Source organism: Egretta garzetta, unplaced genomic scaffold, assembly GCF_000687185.1.
Source record: "Egretta garzetta isolate BGI_Z169 unplaced genomic scaffold, ASM68718v1 scaffold234, whole genome shotgun sequence".
Classification (NCBI taxonomy): domain Eukaryota; kingdom Metazoa; phylum Chordata; class Aves; order Pelecaniformes; family Ardeidae; genus Egretta; species Egretta garzetta.
Genome location: NW_009259528.1, coordinates 20,511 through 44,982, shown reverse-complemented (window position 1 = coordinate 44,982; position 24,472 = coordinate 20,511). Strand labels below are relative to the sequence as shown.

The 24,472-nt window shown below is 43.8% G+C and overlaps 1 protein-coding gene across 1 annotated transcript in view; it reads right to left on the bottom strand.

The window, feature by feature from the left end:
• The window catches only part of CHUK (component of inhibitor of nuclear factor kappa B kinase complex), a 47,184-nt gene that overhangs the window by 20,615 nt on the left and 2,097 nt on the right, over positions 1 to 24,472 (bottom strand). Inside the window, 10 exon segments of the mRNA XM_009637533.2 lie at positions 10,946 to 11,107; positions 11,340 to 11,463; positions 13,782 to 13,884; positions 14,271 to 14,465; positions 15,524 to 15,659; positions 17,224 to 17,331; positions 19,005 to 19,129; positions 19,752 to 19,841; positions 20,522 to 20,610; positions 21,989 to 22,058. Coding sequence (XP_009635828.2) covers positions 10,946 to 11,107; positions 11,340 to 11,463; positions 13,782 to 13,884; positions 14,271 to 14,465; positions 15,524 to 15,659; positions 17,224 to 17,331; positions 19,005 to 19,129; positions 19,752 to 19,841; positions 20,522 to 20,610; positions 21,989 to 22,058 — 1,202 coding nt within the window.

Here is a 24,472-nt window from a genome sequence, read left to right as displayed (position 1 = left end):
AAACCAAACTGAAAGCCAGCCTTAACAGAACCTAGGATGTGAGGTGAGCTGAGCACAAGGGGCCTGAAATCACGACCCACTCGCCATAAGGTTTACTTCTGTTGACTCTGTACAGTGCCTTGTCCAGTGAAGTCATGGTTTGAAGAGAAGCTGTGAGGCAATCCAAAGGCACCTTGCTGAGGAAAGCACCTATTAAAAGGTGCCACCACATTACTCAAGAGGCGAAAATTGCCCCGCAGCAGCAGACAGAAAAGAGGAAGCAGAAAAAGTTGCTCAGGGTTTCAGAAAAAACAACTGACTTCCAGCAAAAGCCTGTTCAGAAGATGCTTATCTTCAGAACCTAGGTACTTCTCTGAATACACACACACCAAAAAAAAAAAAAAAAAAAAAAAAAAAAGATGGCCAAATGGTTTGATGCCAATGTTCACAACCCAGCCCCCACAAAACCAGCGCTGCTGCGGATCAAGGGCTGAGCAATCTTTGAGGGGTGTCTTTCCTTCTGTTATGCTGACTGGAAGTAAAGACACTAATGAAGCACAGAGAAAAAACCCTCAGCTCCTGACAACTCTCTTAGTCAGCTAGGATTGGCTGAGAGAGAGGGGCCCTAACAACCAAATCCAACTGCAAGACAGAATAACATGCCATGCAAGAAATTAACAGCAGTGCTAGCTGATGGAGATCACAAGCTTTAGCCAAGCCTGGTACGTGGAGCCTACTCAGGATCAGAGAGTGGAGGCTTCTGAATAGAGTTCAACCTAATTCCTGATTTTTTAGAGCATTAGTAACATATGAGCTACTGAAACAATTTCTGGAAGGATAAAAAACCCCCAGATATTGAACCAGATGGATTGCTTAGTACTGACCTTGACTTCAGACCTCCATCTGAATTAAGACTTTTTAAAATCACTGAAACTGGAAAAAGCACTAAAAATGACCTGATTTATCTGGGACTTGCACCAGAAGCTGGGCATGAAAGAAGTGCATTTTGGCTCAAAATCTCATTGATACATTTTGCTGCGGTATGGCCAGGGGTTAAGTTACTAAAACTCCAGTCAGGAGTTGAACAAAGTTGCCTTCAGAGACAACCTAGTATGCCAAAACTCTCCCTGCTGAGCATATCCAAAAACCACCACCCATGGGGATGTGGTGAAGACGTGCCCCTCAGTCCCCCTCAGCACTGGAGACTCAGTAGCAGAAGACAGGATTTCAGAGCGTATGTATACAAAGCAACTACACTGACTTCTCTGCAGTGGCCTCCTTTCCCAACAGCTCTTACCCATCTTCAGGAGTTGCCATAGACGACAGAGGGTGAGGTACGTTCCCTGAGGAGCTCTGTGGGAGCCACGTGGCTGCTGGAGTTGAGGCTGTCCCTTCCAGGCTGGAGCTTACCAGCGATCGAGAAGAGCTCTGAGTCTAGAAAAAAGAAATTCATCTGCTGTGATGGACAATGGAAGAATTTAGTCAGGCTTAATTATTTTGTACGCAAGACTTGCGATTAAACATAAGCACTGTTTGTAACACATACACACAATCTAGGCCGTGCCTGTGGCTGGCAAGTCAGCTGATACAACCCTCCACAGTTCTGCAAATAGCTGGTACCAAACACCTCTGCATGTAAGTTACCCGTGTTGTACATGGCATGTCTTCTACTCTGAAGAATTAGGAGGCGGTGCCATGTCCTAAACTGTGAGTCATGCACAGCAGCAACACTTCTGAAAGGGGAAAGATGTACATGTTTCCTCTGCTGACCTTGAATGTAGGCATGTGGGAATCAGGAGACTGCTTCAGCCATATAGTCACCATAACTGATGCAGAAAAATCAGTGTAGTCTTAAAACCACCCTGAACTAAACAAGAAAGCACCTATTTTGCTTTTGCAGCACTGGAATCATGATAGGTTGAATACATCAGGCTGAAGCTCACCTGTCCCAGTGTAGGCCCTCCAACAGCAGCCAACACTAGATGTTCAGGGAAGGTAAGAACAAGGCACGTGGCATGGTATGTCTACCGTACTCCAGCCACCAGCAGTTTGCAGTTTGATGACTTACCGGGACCAAGGACCCCTCTGCTGGACTATTTTCCATGAACTTGCCTACCCCCTTTCTAAACCTATGTCAACTTTTAGCATCTTGAACTTCCCTCCCCTACAGTAAAACCAACCACTGTGTGGAAGTTACCCCTTTTTGGTCTTCTCAGAGTTTCAGTTGATTTTCCCTGGCTCCTGCACTGGAAAGAAGAGCAAACGAATAGTCCAAAAGCTACTTACGCAAGCAATTTTCAGCAAATGCCATATCTCCCTTTGTCTTTTGCCCTGCATCTGCATCACAGAGTTGTCAGCTTCCTTGATGTTATTTAGAGCCACTTCAATCTTTGGAAGCAAGTCAATGATCTTTTGCTTACAGCCCAGGAGCTTGCTGTAATAAAAACCAAACACAGAAGTTACTTTCCAGCTTGTGTGACAATATGTTTTGGCAAAACCAAAAGCCTCACCTTGGGGTTGAAGAAAAATTTTGTGAGAGCACCCTTTTGTCTTAGCACAGCACCGTGGTAGCTGCAGGTACAAAACCTGCAAGACTAGAGGGACTCCTGGACTTTTCCAAGTCCAGTTAAGACTCAAAAAAGCAGGCAGACAACGCTACTATTAATACTCACAATATAAGCTCTTCTTACGTGAAGTGCAAAAATTGATCCCGATGACAATGGACAGCACAGCAACTCAACCACGGTATTTTATTAATTTTCTCTGGTCTGTGTTGGGTCTCTGTGGGCTGACCATACCATACCCAACAGCTTCCTTTATGGAATCAACTAAGCATAAGCCACGCATGAAAATAAAACTAAATCATGCTTTGCTGACTACAAAGATCTGCATAATGACATTTTTTTCTGAGCTTCTTGAAGAATTAATGAATTAACGAACAAATCACTGTGGTATCTTCTCAGTTACTACACTATTTCTTTTCTTCCTTAAGATTTCAATACCCCAACCTAAACACTGGCAGGATTTCTCTCATTTTAAAGTGAATTCTTGGATGCTAACAATACAAGTCCCTTTGCTATTAGCTGTAAGTGGAAACTCAATGCAGGCAAAGGAGCAGAATTAATATTGCTATGAGAAATATATACCTGCGGATGGAGCTTTTGGGCTCTGATCTCCATGGTTTTCCCTCCCCTTTCCTGCTACAAAGCTACAAATGCTACAAGTTGCATTTGTTTGGTGTTTTTTCTGCATAAAGTACCTGAGATGGCCGAAGAGCTCCTTGAGAACTCGGTCCTGGCTCTGTACTGTCTGCACAATGATCTTCACCATGTCTGTGCTGTCACTGTAGGCATGATCTGGAAGGGCCATCAATCACCACATTAGTAAGACACTCTTCAGTAAGGAGCCACTCTGGACACAAACGCCCAGAGTCAAGGAAAGATTTGACTTAACGAACACAGCCAAACAAACTGAAGCACAAAGGAACATCTTAAAATCTGCCACAATCTCTCATTAGGCACAGCTTCTCCTTAATGTCTCTTCTCTTTACAGTAACGTATACAATCCCAGCCACTCTTGCTGTCTAGATACTGGCTTCAGTAAGGACTGCAGGTAGTGGCCAAATGCAGAAGTAACTAAATCTTTCTGCTCAGCAGTTCCAATGTTCAGAACATATAATCCCCAAACATGGGGCTCCATCCAGTATAATCAAGAGAGAAGAGGAGAGAGAGAAAAGAGAGACTGCCCTTGGGTTGGAGCAACGACAGAGGAACAGCAGTAAAGCAACAGTACTGAGGGTAGGACAAAAGGCAGAGAATGCCAGAAAGCAGACATTTGTTCACTGCAGATGCTCCAAGACTGAAAACCAAAAGACAAACCCAGGGCTGAAGAACAGAACTACAGCAATTTGGGAGAGCTCTAGGCTCAGCAAAAAGAAGAAACAGCCTAAGGTATGCCCTTGAGCCTGGTTAACTTTAATACAATTGTTTGCCTTCTCCTACTAAACAATAGTTTCTGGGTTTGAGTTCAGAAAAATTAGTCATGGGGTATGAGCGTCTTTGAAAACAGTCTTTGAACCATCTCCTTCCATACCTGGAGGTCTTGTTTTTAATTGCTTGTACAGGTCTATGGCTCTCTGTTCCCTTTAAAAAGAAGAAGATGATTCATACATGTATCAACAAGCAGGTGACTCAAGGAAAAAAACCATTACAATTAAGTTACACCTTGCTGAACCTCACACATTGGACCTGCCACCTTCTTCTGTAGCTAGCATACTACGTATGACATTTGGAACACAGGAATGTGTGTGGAAACCAACTCTTCCCTAAAAGCTGTTTCTCTTTTCCTCTGATTAGGCGTTTTCTTCTCAGATAACCATACCGATTGGAGGTTATCTTCAGTTTTAAATTTTCACATGGCTCAGCTGTGTTTTCTTCCCCTGGTATCCTGAATTATGAAACTTCATTGTTGTAACTATAGGTGCTTCTGCACAACTGCCTGAGAAATTCTTGTTCCTGTTCTGCATTTTTTGTCTAAATTTTACAGTGATATTCCGCAAATGGAAAGAGACAGCTGCATCACAAACAAGATGACAGTGTCTCTCCCCATTAAATAAATGTTACTTCTTTCAAATATTTCAAAAGCAGCCAAACACTGAAGCTTCCGCCCTCAAACAAATCTTCACTGTTCTAAATCAAAAGTCTGTCAGAAACAAGTAGCAATTTAGCCATTTCTAACTCTGCTTTTGGGCCCTCACCAGGCCTCTTCTTCCCTTTAGCTGCCCTTAGATCACCCCAATACTGTTTCAAGAGATCATGCAAGCTACTTCTGCTTATGTAAGTCAGCATTTCTAGCACGTGGGACAGTTAAACCACCTCGAAACTCCTGCATTGGCCAAGGACAGAGGGAGAGGTGCTCTTTAATCCTGCTGCAATGGGAAGAAGAGAACATTAGCATCCATCGCTGTCAGGTAAATTTGAGACATTGCCCAGGATCCAGATGTGTCTCATGGTTGTGTATATCAAACCTTAAGCTAATGCTCTGCAGTATGCTTTGCCACAGCCCCAAAAACTAAAGAGCAGGAGACCCAATCTGTTCTCCACTTCACTCCTCATTAAGAGCAGCTTTAGACCAGAATAATCAACAGCTTAGGGCACATTTTAAGCACTTTGCAAATAGTTGATAGAGCTTTGGGTTTGCAGTGGTGAAAGTGCTTAAAAACAATGTTTTATGGGGCAGGTTCACGATTCGTTTAAGTTGCTCTGAATGTGGGCTACTGCTGCAAGCGGTGGTTTCTCCCTTTCCACCACTTCCTCCCCTGTGCGCCAGCTCTGCTGCTCCTGCAACTACACATGGATGAAAAGCAACCTAGCTGCTCTAGCTCTGCAAAGAGGGAGAGGGGAGAGCATGCCAGGAATAGGCACGTTTCCTCCCAGAATACTCAGAGTCATTCAGAAGAGCTCTTATTAACAACAGATTTAGTGGCTATTCAGTCTAGGTGGCTCTTTGATCCCTCTCTTGTAATTGCCACTTGTGCCCTCAGCAACAGCACCAACTACAATGAATGCTTCCTATGTCTTCTTAAGACCAGTAATGCCACTTAGCTCTTTCATATTTTAATAATTTTAAAAAAAATAAATATTCAAGTTTCCAAATATTCCAGTATCCATGAGTTGTTAATTATCCTTGCTTTGAAAACACATTGAAGATATTTAACAGGATTTTACAACAATCTCATAATTTTCTCACTCAACACTACAACATTTACTCTTCTCCAATGCAAAAAGTAATCCTCTGCATTTTTCAGTTGATACCAAGATACACCTTAGGCCCATCCTCTTCTAAGAGGAAGTTTCACAGTCAGTGACAGAGAACTGTCCTGTTCTCCCCAGCTGTGTTTTCCATGTTTCCCCAGGTATAGCCATTGTGTGGCTGCAGGGTAAGTTAGATGAGCTTACCCCTGCGACTGAATGTTAACCTTTCTTGCGCAGCTAGCTTTCGGACAGAGCAGTGTCCTATTCTGCCTTATAATGCTGCCAAGTGATTGTTAGAACTTCAGGAGGGAGGAGGAACACACAGCCACAAGAGGTGGAATCTTCCCTTTTACCAGCAAAATGATCCTAAACCGATTGCAAACTATTCTGTACTCGCAGTTTGCAAAAAGCAAGGAATGCATTTCAGAAGTGCTAGTGGAACCACCAACAGACTAAAAAAACCCCTCATACACTGAAATACACAAAATCCATTTATGTGCAATAAAAACAATAAGCAAAGGGCTTACAAGCTCTCCATGACCTCTCCTTGGCGCCTTGCATACGGACTCTTCTGAAGCTCTACAATCTCTGTGTGCAGAGCCATGATCTGCTCATCCAGATATCCAATATCTTCAGCCTAATGAGGAAATGTAGGTACAAATCAAACTGAAGGAGGAGAGCAATAAAGTAGATAAAGATCTCCAGAATCCTTGTTGGGTAATGGGGATAATGCAGTTTAGGAGAAAAAAGCTCTTTGATGTGACTGCTGCTACAATAATTGAGGTTACTGTCTTCTCAGTGCATGGTACCACCTAGATCCAAATCTCCCATAACCACACTGGATGAGAAAAGCCAGCTTCTTCATAAATCATATCTCTTCGAGGTGCATGCTGCACACACACGCTCTCCGGCTCTACGTATGTTCCAGCAGTGAAGATTTATTCTCCTACTCTTACAGCATGGACAGAGGGTGCTCTCACATTTTACCCTCCCGTAGACATTTTGGTTTGACATTTCTCCACTATTTCACTTACCAATCTTATGTCAAGCCCTCCCAGTAAGTTAGGTGAGGCAGCCAACAACAAAGTTCCTGAGCATGAAGAGTGGATATGCGGTGCCAGACAGGCACTGGAGATCCCCAGCATGGTAAGAAAGCTCTGGTCTCTGTAATGGGTCTTAGCACCATGGACTGTGGGCACTGATCTGCCTTCCTGAGAAAGTATTTTGAGATGTTTCAGCTTTTCCCGTCTGACCTGGGGCCGTAGGACCAGAAAATTTAACAATTTCCGGAACATACCCCTTGCTGAAGCTGTGAAGTACTTGGTATGAGGCTATATAAATGGGATGTGACCCCCCTCACCCAAAAAGAATGTCTGTAGGTCTTGCAGGAAAGGAATAAACCAAGAAGAAGATGCAGTGAGAAGCCACATAATCAAAGGAGAATCAGATTGTGAGGAAGAATGTGAAGTAAACCCTGTTATCAAAAGAAATGTCTTATGCTGTGTGGTCATGGTGCTCCGGATTAACTGTCTTGAATTCACAGAAGTTAAGCTGCCTGCTAGATAGACTGAGATACCACTGGGTATTACAGAGTAAAACATTTTCCATTCCTGATAAACAGACATGGTGTGACTATGCAAGTGGACTGCACAGCTTAAAAACAGAACATAATTCTGATGGTCTGCAAAGCAAATAGTTATTGAGATTCACAGTTTTCGGGGAAACAGCCACTCACAGCTTTGAGTTATTCTGCTAGAAGTAGCCTCCCTTTTATCTTTGTTGCTTCCTAAGCAACAAGAGCAACAAGATCCCACAATTTAAAGAGCTAAATGGAGGTGAATTTAGGTGGGAATCCCAATTCCCCTGATCTCCATCACATGAGCAAGCAGAATCAAGGCTCCAAGAACCTTTTGACTCAGATGAAGATAGGTAACGGATCCCAGAACCTGAACTACCCAGTCTGTTCCTTCATAGGGGAAAAAAACAGGCAATGTAATTTATTGTGTTTCTAATGGTGTCTGGGATTTTTATGTGCTCTGTATTACTATGAGAGCCGATACAAAAAAACCCTGCAGGGGAGAGCAGAAATGCAAGACATCAGCCCAGCAAACCACATGACACTCCTGGTCAGCAGAACATGCAATGTTCTCGGCACTCCTGTAGCTAGCTACTATCACGGAGCACAAAAAAAGAGAGTACTTTTTGAGATATTTTAAAGACCTCTACTCCAAGAAAAACATTACAAGTGTGCTGATTTTTCCTTGCATTCTTTCTGTATGTCACCACTTCTGAATGCCTCCCCCCTCCCAAGCTTTACTCATTACATCCAGCAGAAGAAACAGCTTTTGACAATAAAACTACGATCATCCAAACCCTGTGTCCCTAGTTTTCACAGCTAAAAGCTTATTCCTTCCCTATAAAGGTCTGGACAGAACTGTAGGCAGAATTATTCTGTCAAAAAGGCCTCTGTCTCCTCATTGTTTGCAGTGGAGGTAAAATTAAAATGCTCATTCCCAGAAAACAGAGATCAGAATTCTATGCAGTAGATAAATTCCAGCTAGCCTTTCTTGCAGAACTACCTCTCCGAGAAACAGAAAGCCATTACGTCAGCTCAACTGTCCATAAGCCATAGAAGAGAAAACATCTGTTAACTATTAGGAGTACTCAGAGTAAGACCTGGCTCTAGCTCTGCTCTAAATTTCTTAAGGATGACTCTTACTAAAAACTAATTTGCATATTTACTTGCAGAATACCAGAAATTCATTTCTGTACACCTAAATGAATGCAACTTTGAAATCACTGTACAATAAGTGATGGGTATTGTTTTCAGCTTTAGCAATGGAAATTTTTGTGTACAATAAATACAACCAGGAAGACCTTTTTTTTTGGCAATAAATAACATGTCTCTCTAGTCTACTTTCCTACACAGACAACTGAATCTAGTGACATTGGTGCTGGTTTTGTTCAAATCACTAGATTCAGACAACCTGGGGACTGGGGACTGTTTCTTTTTTAATGCATCTGCAATGATATTCTCATTCCCACAGCAGGCCAGGATGTGAAACACACTGAAGGGACAGGGCAGTGGCACACAGGACACTAAGTTCCTGACATGATCTCCTTCACAGAGAGATAACAAAGCTTCTTTAATATCCCCTACCTGTGCACACTGAGAGGCCTTCTCTTCCATCTCCTTCCAGGCTTTGAGCATCTTTTCTGAAGCTGAAGAGAGTTGTTAATTTACAAAAAGATATAGAGACAAAAATAAAGCATGACCTGAACTTTACATATATCAGTTTCAACAGAATTCATCAGAATTCCAACACAAAGAGCACGACATTGAATCTCCAAGCAGGAGTCATGACCCAGAGATCGCAGAAAGACAGCAAAGTTGCAACTTAACAACTCCATGCTCGACCTTAACTCACATACAAATCCTGCGGTGTTATTTCCCTGTTTGCAATCATTGGCCTAGAAAGAGTTTGAGTCTTTAAACTCCGCCGTTAAGCTCAAAAACTGCCACTTTTGATTAAGCACAGACTGTCCAAAACCAGTTCACCAAGTCTTTCCATTCTCCATCATCATCCTTCAGCCCAGTCATACTTTTTTGACTCAAGTTTTGTTTTTTAGCCATATATCCAAACTATGCATAAATCTTACTATTCTCCCCCAAACAGTATTTGTGACATTAAAACCGGAGCTGGTGCTTTTTCACCTCATCTCTCATCCTGACTCATGCTACCTCCTGATATCAAGCATCACGAGATCACTCCCCTAGCACCGTTCACCATGCCTGTTTGTTCTGCCATGGATGGTTAGTGGCCCTTCCACTGTACATCAAGTACAGCAACTCTGCCCTCCACTTTATGCCCAGTGACAACTCCAAATGAATCAGACTCTGAATGAATAAATAGCAAACGTTTACATCACCAGTACTATTAACATTCCAATTGTCTTAGCTTGGCGTTACCAGTGAGGAACAGCTGACCACCTGTTCTGCTGTCACTGAAGGTCTCAAAAAACATTTTATTTTTTCATCCTCCTGCCTCTGCTTCTGCCAAACTCTTCTCCTGCATCTGCCCCAGCTAAAACATACCCATAAAGATGCTGAGGAACACAAAGGCAGCTCCTGCATTCGTTTTCTTTAAAGCGAATTCTTACCCACAGCCCATCATAGCCAGTCTGATCCTGTAAAGATATCCAGGCAAGTATTACACAATACGTACATATGCCATAAGCCATCTGGTCACTGTATCTCTCCAGGTCGAGGCGAATGCTTTGCTGAAAGAATTCCAGCTTTGCTTTCAGTTGCTGAGATGCTGACACCATATTGTTTTTCATTTTGATTAGGTTGGCATTATACCGCAGAAGACTGAGCCTAAGAAATGAAACAAGAACAGCACGTGTTAGCTGAAAAGCGTAGTTGGCCTTATGTGGCCAGTGCTGTCACATTACCTGAAGGAAATACATAGCTAGCAAAAAATTTTGTAATATCCTTGGAACAGGGAGTCTCAGTGGGGTCACGGACTCCATCTCATGTCCTCGGAAGCTGCAGGTCCTCAGCAAGCAGAAGAGAAAGTCCTTCCTCATTTCCCAGTTTCTTTGTCAAGCTCAGTTAGACAGGCTTTGCAGTGTAGAGCATTTCTTAGCATTCACAGGCTCCTGTAGTGCACGTTGCCCCTGGTTAATGCTGGCACCTTTTTTATCACTTGAGACACATGACAGTGCCCACTCTGTGATTCAATCACAGGACAAAAGCCCACAAATGTAACAGTTCCACTCATTCTGCCACTTGTGAAACTGGGCTGCATTAGGAGGAACGTTGCCAGCAGGCTGAGGGAGGTGATCCTTCCCCTCCATTCAGCACTGGTGGGGCCACACCTGGGTCCAGTTCTGGGCTCCCCAGTACACCACAGGCATGGACATACTGGACAGAGTCCAATGAAGAGCCATGAAGATTACTAAGGGACTGGATCATCTCTCCTATGAGGAAAGGCTCAGAGAGCTGGGACTGTTCAGCTTGGAGAAGAGAAGGCTGAGTGGGAATCAAAATGTACAATTACCTGAGGGGAAGGTGCACAGAGGACGGAGCCAGGCTCTTTTCCATGGTGCCCAGTGACAGGACCAGAGGCAACTGGCAAAAAATTGAAACACCGGAGGTTCCCTCTGAACACCAGGAAATAACTTTTTTACTGTGAGGGTGACCAGGCCACCAGCCTGCCCAGGGAGTTTGTGGAGTCTCCATCCTTGGAGATATTTCAAATCTGTCTGGACATGGTCCTGGGCAACCAACTCTAGGTGACTCTGCTTGAGCAAGCGGGGGTTGGACTGGGTGAACCCCAGAGGTCCCTTCCAACTTCAGCCATTCTGTGAGTCTGTGATTATATTCAAGTTTTTTCAGTTATTATCAATGTCAGGCACTATGCAGTAAAATTCCTGGAGTGGAATAAGCTCCCAGCATAAATACGTTTAATAATGTAAAAGTATAGAACAGGAGAGGGCTGTAAAACTTTGGGTAACCAAAACTCCCCGAGATGTACATTTCCATGCAAACAGTCTCTCTATTTGCATAATAATGAATCTTCTGAATGAGGAGTAACAACTTACATGGCAGCTCTCTGGCCCTGGAAAAGTCTGCTATAATCTTCTTTTAGCCCAATCACGTAATGAACTGCTTCTGCCCATACCTTGCGCAGCTGAGGAATTGGCAGTTGGATTTTACTATCCTGTACTGAATGCAAGAAAAACACAATTGTACACAAATGAAAGGACAACTCTAGAAAAGGACTTCAGTGCTTACAACATTCCTAATTCCTGCTTCAGGTGCCTGAACTAAGGGATCAAGCCACATCAGATTGGCTCAATTTTTATGCGATGCTGCCTAAGCACGTATACGTTTTTCATTGTTACGGCTCCCCAGGTATTTGACAGCCTGCTACCGGCCAGGCAACAGTTCATGTCTGAACTCACAGCTACAAGAGTAACGATTTCTTTGAGCACTCTGGCCCACTGGCACTAGCAGACACGGGGCACACAGCATGAAACATGGCACAAGGCAGGACCCATGGCGGGTTTTATCCAAAAACGCTATCTAAAACACTTGCCCAAGCAAGCAAAGCAAGTTTAATTACTCCATTTAATCAACTGATACTGGTCACCATCATGATGCATGTTTCATCTGAAAATGTCTTCAAATCTTTTGTACATTTCCTCCTGGATTCCTGATATAGATGTTTCAGGGGAAAAGATGCAGGCCTTACATGTGTTCCTCTATCGAGACAGGGAACTGTCAGTACATGGCAACATCAGTAAAGGTTGTAAAAAGCCTTAGCTCCAAGAGATTCAGCGCAATGATGCCACACAATGAGATTCACCAGAATAAAGTAGCCCAGAACACAGGAAAAAAAACCCCAAACAATCAGAATAAACCTGAGTGACAGTAAAAGGAGACAGGGAAAACCAGCATAACTTCTGCAGAGCCAGGCCAAAGAAAATTAAGCTACTTAACAGTAACTGTATGTCACAAGGCATTTCCTTTACGTGCGGTATCCCAGTAGATGCCTCCAGTCCCTTGACATTATTTTTCTTTCATAGAGGTATACAAGGTCCTTCATACAGGTATATTGGGTATATATATGTCTTCATAGAGGTATATTAGGTCCTGCAGATGACTGCTGTCATTTCAGGAGAAATGTAAGGGAAACTGTAAGCAGAGAAGCAGCTTTAATGCAAGGTCTAGAAGTATACTGATGATGCCAAGGCCAGGCAGCAGGACCAGAACTAAGAGGGACAGACTGGAGCGGATCCCACCAGCATCCATGCAGCAAGAGACAGGCTCTACTAATAACTCAAGAGGAAGGAGGAGCCTGGACCCTCTCAGATGATTGTCTCTGCTTGGCGAGACCAGCAGTAGGATCAGTGCTATGGGGTTATGGACACATTATCACTAGAGCTAAAAACTGTCCAGAAGACGGTAGAAGAGTGCAGGTTTTGAACCTCTGCCAAGTGTCTCTGAAGACCAACCCTAACTCATAATCTCCACAGGGGAATGACAGCAGTTCTGCAACTGCTGGAACATGGCCAAACACACTGGCTTGGCTCTGTGATCAGAGCAAGATGGATTTCCTCATACAGGGCCTGAACGATCACCCGCATAGAGTGACCTGTTCTTTCACCTAGGCAAGACACAAGAAATGGATCACAGCTGAAATGCAACTACCACAGACAGTCCTCAGGATGTTGATCCAGGATTCAGAAGCATAAATCTAGGAGAGCTGTAGGAGGGCAACTGCTAACGAACATCCAAAGCACCCAGTCTCGAGACAGGACTGCAAGAAGCTGAAGCCTGTTTGTACCTGTGCACAGGGAGGAGGGAAGGAGGAAAAGAAGGGGTATGTGCACAACTTCTATAAATGCCAAACCCTGAGATAAGAAGGCCCATGACCCTTGGTACCGCCAAAGGGCATTTATGTGGGCTATCACTCAAGTTCTGCAAACATCTCCCAGCATTATGTCACTGCAACACGCTGTGAAGAGCAAGACCCTTTAGCAGAGCAGAAGGCTGTGCAAATGAAATCACAGTCCTCAAGTCAGAATCTTCTTTCCAGGATGTAGTGTGCAGACATAACCAAAAGTTTCCCTCTCTTAGCTACAAAATTAGGTTGCACGCATTACCTCCCAAGCCTTCATTCACATTGTGGTTCTGTTTAAGTGGGGAAATGCTTAGGTTCAGGTGTTTAGGCAGGGTAGATGCTGTTCAGTACACAGAATTTAATACAAGGGCAAAAACCTTAAATGAATTCTTAAGTTGCTCTATAGGAGAACTCCCAAAAGGCAGGCAATAAATCCTCTGAACCGTTACATCTATAAAATGTGGGGATACAGTACTGTAAATGAAACTTTGTTAGGCTGGTCCAGGTTCTCAAATGGTCCTCTTAGAATTAGACAGTGCCCTTCAAGATAACACACAGACATCTGTAAGGCGAATCTGCTTTCATATTACACGAGAAGCAGTGCTTTCAGCTCCCAGCTGTCCTCCAGCATACTTACCAATGTAATTTACACAGTCAGACAGACTTCGAGAAGCAAAGGGTCCATCATAGACAGTTTTACTTTTATCAAACAAATAGACCATGTAGCTATCCCAGCCTCTCTGGTGACAAAAGATAAAGAGAACATAAGTAAGAGAAATCCCAAACATAGCTCCTACTAACCCAGAGGGTCCTGGCTACATCACAAGCTAATTACTGTGGGCAGACACTCTTCTTACCAGGTGCCTTAAATAACTGATTTTGATAGATCCCACAGAAACACAGGACCCTTTGCTAGCATGCTACTTTACTTAAATATTTAGACAAGAGTATAACTTAGGAATCTGCTTACATTACCCGATAAAGGAAATAATGCTAGACCTCAAGAGTTACTACACTTACAGAGCAAACTGTCTCCAGTGGGAGAAGATTAAGGCAACTAATTTTCCCTAAGATTTTATATTCCCTGAGAACATGAAAGGCATTAAATGAACAGAATCATTCTTACTACGCCATCAATAACACACTGAGAAGCAGGTTTCCGAGGGTCCAGGCAAATCCCTGTTTCCAACAGCAGTTCCTGATTTCCAGTACTTATTCCAGTTTCAAACTCAATCCGAATCTGAAGGGAATGAAGGCTGTCCTCGGGATGCAAGAGAAATGAAACAATCTTGGCAGAGGTCATATTTAGGATGTGTACTATCTGTAAAGAGTCCAAGTTGATTACAAGTCACTGGCTATCAAAGACAAAGGACTCAAAGGCCTGGGAGGGAATATGTAGCAATTAACATGTTAAACTGAGAGCATGATTTGAGTTTGAATGACTACAATAATCAAGTTCTGCAGTAAAGCCCCACATAATAAAACTCGAAGTCTGGGCCTGTAACTTTTAACTTAATGTCAGAGAAAAATTACAGTCAAACTCAGTAATAGCCTTCACAAGCTATGCTGAAGCTCAATTACATCAAAAGAATGGTGAGAAGCTAGCAGAAAGGCCATCCTGAGCCTTGTTGTCTCTGATGCTGTCCAGTACTGCTCCCAAGAAAGGGAGTCCCATTGCCTTTAATCTCTCCGTACAAAAAAGCTGTTACATATCAGCACTTGTCTTCTCACCACTCTCATGGCCCTCTCTATAGTTTTACTGTGTCTGGGCAGAGACTGTAGGACCCAAACCATACCACAATATACAGGTTTAGACAAGTCCTAGTTATGGGCACAATATTTTGTGTTTCGGGCTTTTAATTCCTTTGGAATCCTTCCAGATCAGACAAAATTATCCTCTGACTTCTACACATGCTTGCCTCAGCTAGTCTTACTCCAGCAAAGCTCCGATAATTACTTGAAGGGGAAGAGTCAGGTGAATGTAATCTCTGTTCTACTACAGGGGCTATTATAGTACGTGGACCTGGAGGTCACAGCATCAGCCAATGGAGTTCAGGAGAACTGTTGTTAGCAATTATTAAACCATTATTTGATCTTGGTGAGTCCTTTCTGAGAAGACAGTAATATAGGGACAGTAATACAGGGTCATTCTTCTACTCCAAGTGTAAAGCTGGTGATTAATATTGCTGGTGGCATTTTGCCTTCAGGTATGTAACTGACAGGCTGTATATCCACTCACTTTCTGATCCCAACAAAAACATTCCTCATGATCCTGCAGCTGGATGATGCCAGGATTATAGCTTTGCTCCACGGAATATACTTTCTGTCCTCTAAGATGCTTTCTGTAGGCCTTTAAACCCAGTAACAACCCTTACCCACCTTCAAATTCAGTATGTGATCCATTATTAGGAAACACTTTGGACGACTGGTCTCAGGATCTAAACCTCCACCCCTCTGCTGTGGATCCCAGTTCAGCATCAGTTGCAACCAATTTTCTATCGGTTCTACAATTAAACTAAAACAGAAGGGCCGTCAGAAAGAGAAGGCAGGTATTCTACAACAGTCAGTCCACTTAGGAAACTAGGGTCTCACAACAGCAATAAGGTTACAACTCTTCCATTAGAGACCATATGCATGCAACATCCACTGAACACGTGTGAAGAACAGCGATTTTGCTGCTGTCGCTCATCCTGAGAGCAGGGAAAGCCTGGAAGGGCAGAAAAGCGCATACAGAGTGAGCATCCCCACTGCAACAACAATCTTCACTGACCTCAGCAGGAGCACACGCCCACCCAAAATACCTTGCGTTACACTTCTCCCTCTTCCTGACTCCTACTCATTGAGTCAAAAGTATCTTGACACATCAGTAAGGTGTGTCATAAACGGATAAGGGGGAGAACGGGGTGGTGTTTTTTTTTTCCTCCCCCCTTCCAAACCCCATCTTCAATACACATAAAATCAAATAGTTTTTAAAGCCTGCTCTGCTGAATAACCACCCCCATGCTGCAGAACTGCCTGGAAGGTTCTCTTCCACGTTTATCCACATGAGAAGCACCTAAGTTTATTGTGAAGAATGTCTTTAAAGTCAGTACACAGTGAAAAAAGCCCAAAGGACTGGCACAAAGCCACTTACTTCATTCTCAACACCAGTACTTTTGCTAGAAGCCTGCCAGAGCCAATAAGTTGCACTGCACTGCTGAGCACATCGAAAGACACAACTGCTAAGTGACAAATGATCAGAGTCTGATGGTACAGACCAATTAATTCAGGTTGAAGGCCCTCCTGGAGGTCTTCAGTCTAAGCCCTAGCCCTCAGCAGGGCCAATGTTGCAGCTACAGCAGGCTGCTCAGGACTGTGTCCAGGTGAGTCTGGGCAGTCCCCACAGATGGAGATCCCCCACTGCTTGGGGCCCTGTCCCATGGACGCATCACTAGTGCTGGGAAACCTTCTTCCTGTGCCCAAATTTCATTTCCCTTGTAACTTGTACTGTTGCCTTTGGTCCTTTTGCTTTGCCCCTGAGAAAAGCCTAGATCCATTGTCTCTGTAATGCCCAACTAGATAGTAAAGGACAAAATTAGATACCCCTTTGCCTTCTCTTTGCCAGACTGAAGAGGACCAGCTTCATGGGCCTCTCTTGCTCTTTATTCAACAGGCTCTGACCATCTTTGTGGCATCTGCTGGACTTGCTACAGTTTTCCCAACACAAGTACTAGAACCTTCTGCTTTCAAGCAGCAGCTAACTCAAGTACTTGATTTATGAGATTCAACACCATCAAGTTATCAGGTAGATATTATTCAGTGGCCTTGTGGTAATGTGTGAAAAGCAGTCACAGAGTTGACACTGCAAGGTGAACTGCCATCATCCCGCAGACTGCAGGGTGAACTGCCATTAGAGAGCCCAAAGTATCAAAAGAGAGCCATGTGGCTACGGGATATTCCTTAACAGCAAATGGTAGCTTGCCAGGAGCTTGAAACAGTCTTCCGGAGAAAGAAGGAACCCTTGGTGCTTGGGATAAAGAAGTCCTCAGTTTAAAACACAAGCCAAAAATTATCGCATGTAGCCACAAGGACATGCTTACCCGCAGAGGCTGTGAGGCTGTGGCAAATGGGTACTAAAGCGAACCTCCCCATTCATCTCTTCAGAAGCAAAGATGTGCTTTGGATCCTTCTTTTTGATTTTTTCATGCCTAGAAAAGAAAATCCTTTGTGGATATACTGACAATGTTACTTCTGTAAAGGGCCAATTGACTATGGCAGCAGTGAGAAGTGCCACAGCCTAGTAGCTTTAGAAAACAAACTCTTCCTTCAGGACAAAGACAACATTTCCAAACAATCCACCCAGAACATCTCCAAGCACAAGGGGGAAGTCCTTGCAGTTAACTCTGTCTCTGGAAACACTTCTGCACCTGCTTGCATGGTTTAGTGGTGGGATGGCAGGGTTAGGTTAAAGGTTGGGCTCGATGATCTCAAAGGTCTTTTCCAACCAAAGTGATTCTATGATTCTATGACAGCGTCAAACAAGAAGATCAACAGGTAACAATTCACTGACCACAGAGCAAGCCTGCAACGACAGAATCAGCCTCCACACATTAATGAGATGGTACGATTTGCAAGAGCCACCTGGCAAAACCACTGCCCTTATCTTGATCCCAGTGAAGCATCTTGTATTAGAAACACAGCATGTCACTGGATCCAGTACCAGCGAAAGCGCCACCATCACTCTGCCTTGGTTTCCTCACCCTGGCTCACTTCAGGACCGGTGTGAACCTTGCCTAGAGCTCAGCTGCTCCCAGAGCAGCAGGATTTCCCAGGGAACTCTGACAGTCGTTAGCCAGCTGCGAGGCAGCCGAACGCTTCTGGCTTCCACAGGCTGCCAGCCTGCTCTCTTTCCCAGTCAGCCCCAAATGGAACTGAACCTACATGCGTGTGGCCTGCGCTGGTCTCTTCCTTCTTTTGGGGATAGGGAAGAACTGTTTCTAATACCACTCATTCATTAGTTTTCTACTTCTTAAACTAGGAAATCAAGTTTTCCATGTTGGAAAAAACGCAACAAATATTGAACTGCTAAAATAATGAAATCCCAAGAATTAGCAGTTAAAAGGGAAGCTATTGCAACATACTGATTAAAATTATTTTCTGTTAGTACATAATTTTTTAAGCTAACACTTGCATAAAAACTCAAATTTACCTTTTCTCCTGTTATTATTTCAATCCTAACAGAAAAGCAAGCTTTATGTTTTCTCTGTTGCAGAATCACCCTTTTAAAAACCAAGCGTACAGACATTCCCAGTATTGCAATGTAAGAAGTGGAAATACAAAAATACGTATTTCTGCCCCTTCTTCTAGCCCTCAAAGAGCAAGCAAAAACCTCCATATGCAGGTTAAAGTCTTTCAGTCATCACTTTTGTAAAGTTACTTACAAACACGGAACTATGTGTTTACTACAGAAAATATGCTCTGTCTTGCTGTGTTATTTATCGTAAAAATAAGGAACCTCACAGTTTAGGTGAACAAAGAACTGTAGCACTCATTCCCCTTCCATTTTTCTGACACCAATATGCAGACTGGGTGTTTTGGTTTGTTTTTTTTTTTTTTTCAAATTTCACTTGTGAAGGAACTATTATGACCAGAGGCTACCACACAATGTAATAAGCACATACTACAATATGTATGAAGAGCCAATCAAACTCTCATTAATACTACTCAAGTATCAATGGCTACTGCAAAGCTCAGCAGACCACCAGCCTCAGCACCTAACAAATAACAAATTTATCATTCTGGTTCACACTGTCACCTCGCCACTTGCAGTAGCTGTCTTTCCTGTTGTCTGGCATCACCCTTTGCAGAATAAGTCTCTTACCAGGTAAACGGCTGTAGATTGTGTAAGAAAGGTCTAAATCCTGCAATGCACTCAAAGACCATCGTTCCAAAACTCCAGTAATCAACAGTAACTGAGTAGGATTTATTCTCAAACAGTTCTGGAGCCTAGAAAGCATCATAAAAAAACACTTTGAAGGTGGTATTTCAGATCATCTATTTTCTTGCATTTCTGCAGAGACAAAGCTGCATCCAGGCATGGCCCCCAGCTCCAGAGCGGCATGGGGATCCTGAGGCAGCTCCACTTAGGATTCCTGGTGGGTTGGGGCCTGGAGCACCCAACCCACAAGGAAACAGGAGGGAGCTGGGCTTGTTGGGTTTGGCTGTGGGGAGGCTGGAGGTGGGATGGGCTGAAAGGAGTCCCTGACCATGGCACAGGAAGGGATGGAAGGGGCCAAACTCATCTTGGAAGCGACAGGTGACACAATGAGGGGCAACGGCCCCAGATCACTGTCTGGGGGGTTCAGGTTGGATATGAGGAAACAATTCTTCCCCCTGAGAGGGAATACCCTTGGGACAGGTCCCCTGGAAGCTGCAGAATCTCCATTTTTGGAGGTTTCAGAGCTTGGCTGGGCCAAGCCACAGCTCCCCTGACCTAGTGCTGGTGACAGTCCTGCTGGAGGCTGGACAAGAGACCTCTGTAGGCTCCTTCTGACAAACACTTCTGTGATTCTATAAAATGTGGTAATACCACATCACTTGCATACATGAAAAAAAAGAAAAATCTTACCAAATATTGCAATGTTCCAACAAATGAAGTGCATAAACTTCCTTGATCCAGATCTTTTGCATATCCCAGGTCTATTATTTTGTGAACAATCTGTAGACAGTTTAAATAGTTCATCATAAGAGCAAATTCAGAGAAAAAACATCCACCAAACAAACCAAAATCTGTGCAGTGACATCCACAACACATACTCAAGAAGAGGAAAGCCAGAATGGAAATTCTGGAGAAAGTCCATGGCAAAGCTTCGACACGTGACACAGCGTTAAGGCTTGCTGTTTCATCACATAAGTTGGCACGGTCCAGCCGTCTCAACTAAGACTTGACTTTATTTAGAGCAGCTTGCCAGTTACAGCTTGGCCGAACAGAGTATCTAGCTTTTTATCTGTGATTTTTAAGTTATTTGTTTAAAGAGTAACAATAGAGAAAATTTTCATTAAGAAATCCATTAGGCTGACTCTCCGAACTAGCTTGATTTTACATGCATCCCTCAAAGCCACAAGCGTAGGGATATGCTACAATCTCGTATGATTCATATTCTGTTGCAGGCAGGGTTCTTGAACAGAAGCAAAAGCTGTTTGTTTTTAGTAACGAGGATTTAAGAATAAGCACAATAGGATCTGTGGCTTCAAGAAGACATACACTTTCAGTAAATCCACAGGGCAGTGCTCAGCCCAGTTCAATGACACAAACTACTTGTTCTCTTCTATGTCTCTCAGGCAAGACAAAGCTGCTGACAACTTCCAGAAATGACAGTGGGAACACCACTGACTTACCTTCCCACCTTCATCCTGAAGAACAATATTTTCAGGCTTTAAATCTCTGTGTATAATTCTGTTTTCATGCAAATACTGGATACCAGAACCTGAAAGACATGTGTTTGATTTAATAGAAAATAAACTCATATTGATTAAAGATACATCTGATAGAAATCTCATATCCCTGACTTTGGGGGTTACATCAATAGATTTTCATTTTAAAGCACCATTTGGAACTACTGACTTAAAAGATTCCTCAGATTTATGCTAGGACTCAACTAGCTCTGTTCCTCTGCTCTGCAGAAGTGGAGGTTGCTATGGAGTTCAGACCTCACGGCATAACCGCAGGTGACATCAGGAGACGGCAGCTGAATTCTTCTCAAACTGTAGAGTTACACAATGAAGCACAGCATGCAAACAAGCAGAACAGATCTCCAAAATGTGCAGGCTGCTTGAAACAGCTCTGCATGTCCTCTAGCCTAAGATCTTGGTAAATTAACACAAGATAACAAAAAGACCTATTTATATATGTGAGCCCTTGTTATGCTGCTCACTAAGTACAGCTTGGTCCCATCCATCACCTTTGCACCTGCCCCTTCTGTAGCTGCAGGCTGCTCTCAGACCCTCCTCAGCCTCCCTGCAATCAGACCCAACAAGCCCATCTTCTGATGGGTCGCATGCTCGAGGCCCTGAGCAGCCTTTGCATGGCCTTGCCAGGATCTCCACATCCTTCTGGAACTTGGGGCCAGATGTGGCCAACTGTAGCCAGATGTGGCCTCCCCAGTGCTGAGAAAAGGAGACAAATGATCTCCAACACTGTGCTAGCCACAACTCTAATACAGATCAACAGAACTGCTCTTCCAAAATGAGGCGCACTTGCTTTGATCACCTACCTAATTAACCCTCAGTTGAGAGCAAATCATTAGCCAGAAGATTGCTGGACTAGCCACAGCATGGTTGGCTTCCTTTTCTGCTATGCTCTTACCTACCTTGCTCTCAGCTCCACTCCAGTTTGTCATCTCTGTACTGTCACCCTGAGCAAAGAAAATTTCCCTCCTCCTAAGCAATCCCTACACAGAGCAGCCACAGGGCAACTTTGGCACTTCTCACTTTGGTCTTTCTTCCTGACTTGTGAAAGTTACGTTCCTTTAAGTAATATGCAGTTTGGCATCTCCAGAGCCACGAACAGAAACCAGGTTGGAATGGAAAACCGTGACCTTCACAAAACAAAATGTTTAGGTCACAGCAGCCTACGACTGACCGCTACATAGCTTTTACAATCCCATTCCACAGACATGTCATTAGTGCAAACTTCTTGTCTCTGTGATCAGCAGAGATACCAAGTCCTTCCTCTGCAAATAGAATCCTGATTTAACACCCTGTTCTCATTAGTCCCCTTTTCAGGGTCATCTGAAAAAGCAGAATGTTGTTACACATAATAAACAAACAAAAATCAAAACACAAGAAAGGCATTAGATTACATACCAATGTCACTAAGCAGAGAAAGTATTTGACTTTCCTTAAGTCCACAGCAGTTTTCTGGTTTGTTTAGCAACTACAGTAAAGAAAAAGGTGTTTAGACCCACAGTGCAACTTGTTAACAGTCAGAAACAACATCTTCCATCCCCTGCTGACATGACACAGAAAACAGCACAGCTCAAATGTAACTCTAATGAGGTATTTATCTTTGTGAAATAAAAGCATGGGGGAAAAAGAAAACAAATCAGACAAAATGAAAATTCATTGCACAGAGGTGGGGTTGAAAAGAAGATTTAGACTGCTAGAATAATACCACAAAAGCATGAGAGTCATCAGAAAGCAAATGGGCAAGAGATGCAGGCAGGGCCATGCGGCTGCAGGCAACAGGGATCCTGAGGCTCCTGGAATCTGCTTGTTCCTCATCTGCTGAAATTTGGCTTGAGGAAAATAAACGGAGTGACAAAAAGCAAAAGGAGTGGATATGCATCTAAGCCCTTGGCGTTCAGACATGGGTCACTGATAAAAGGATGAGAAGGGAAGCCAACAGGTTAACTCCTAAATTCAGCGCAGGCCACAGAAGAGAAGATCGCTGCAGTCATTTACAGCTCCCAGACAGCCCAGGTGGCCCAAAGCAATTGCTGCTTTAATCTGAACAAGCTGGCCACGGGCTCTAACAGAGCCTGTTTTTCTCAGCTTGCTGTACCCAAGTGATATTCCGTGCTACGGAAAAGCCACCCAGGTATCAGCAGTTACTGCAAGAGGCTGCCAAACACTGTGCAGCCACCTCCACAGTCACCCATAGTCAGTCCCCACTCCCATAACACTGCCTGAGCCCTGCGGGGTCTGAGGCACAGTACCAGCCACCCACCTCAAGGTCAGGCAACTTAAAACCAGCAAAGGGCATGTTCTCCGATAATGATGCTATTGTCACAGGCTACCCCACTCCACACAAGTCCCCTTCTTCAGCTCAGAGCACTCAGCTGCTGGCTAGCTCTGTCTTGGGACACGGTCTCCTTCCCGACTGCCCTCCCACAACGAGAAGAAGCTGCTTGACACTTCAGCATGCTGGCTTCTAGGTCGCCCACCTAGTTAATCCTGAGCTAAAAAGCAGATCATTGGTCTGTGGATCACAGGGGCGTCCACGGCATGGACCATGACCTGAACTCTCAACCCTGCCTCCACTCTGAAGTGCTTCTTTATCTCTCTTCTCCCTTGGCCTGAATTTTTCTCCCCTAGTGAAAGGTGTGGTAGACGCATCACCAAAGGAAACCCCCTCCGATGTCTTGACAACCTATCAATAAGCAGCTTCAGCAATTTCCCACACACGCCCTGAGTCAATCAGCGTGCGATCTGATTTTTTGATCACTACAACTGAAGGCTTTTATAGATGACTGAGGTACACCTCTGCACTGCAGCCACCCCTTCCACAAAGTATTTTCATGTTTTTTCCTGCCTCCCACACTTGAGGCACAACCAGTAGTCAAAGCTCTAGGGGCGGAGAAGCCAAACTTCAGCATCTCACACCTTAAGTTCTTGGTAGATGTGCTGAACAAAGGAGGAGAGGGGCAAAGTCAGAAATCAAGTTCAGAGCCCAGAACACTACCCTGAAAGAGCACAAGCGTAAAAAAGTACACGGCCCATAGACAGAAGCAGAAGCTTTTCCAGGCTTTATGGAAGACTGCAGATGCGCAATGACAAATTAAAAGCAGTGCAAAACACAAATGATGCCAAGCGAGTGTAAGAGAAAGAGTTAAAGAAGAGCAGGATCAGAAATAATAAAAAAAAAAAAAGCATATTTTCTTTAAGGCACAAAGCATTACATGCGATCAAATGAAATTAAGCATGTTACTTCCTAAATTGTCCCAGCATCTATGCAACATCTAACATTAGAAATTAAATGATCAAATACTACATTGCAAGCAGAGCTAACGTAATCCCAAATTTCTTTGCCAGGGTCTCCAATTTACCTTCAAGTAGTCCCAAAACTTACTGCAAAAATAGAACACACAAGCGTCACCAAGAATGTGGTCAGCTACGTGTGTTTGCAACACCCAAATGCTATGTGCTTATATACCCCCTTCCTTTCACTGCCAACCCTGCCTCTTAAGATAGTCCCTACTGTCTTAAACAACTTGGAAATATAAAACAAGGCTCGGTAAGTTACCAATACACTAGCTGCTACGGCAGATATGCAGTTATTGCATCCAACATCTGCTCACATTCCTCCAGTGCTATTTTACACACGTAACAAAAACAACAGAAAAATGAGCTTCCTGATCACTTAGATGAGGTGATTTCTAAGCAAACCTTAATCAGCAGGGATTTGCTTCTTCACCCCTATACAACGGCTGCTTCCTGAATCCAGCTGCAGTGGCAAGGGAGCACAAACTCTTATTGGGCTGTGCAGCCGCTGCCCGGGGAACTACTGAAAGGTTCCTTTACTCTCGGGTGTCGCTGCTTTGCAGAAGGGCCGTTCCCTGTTCAGGAGGG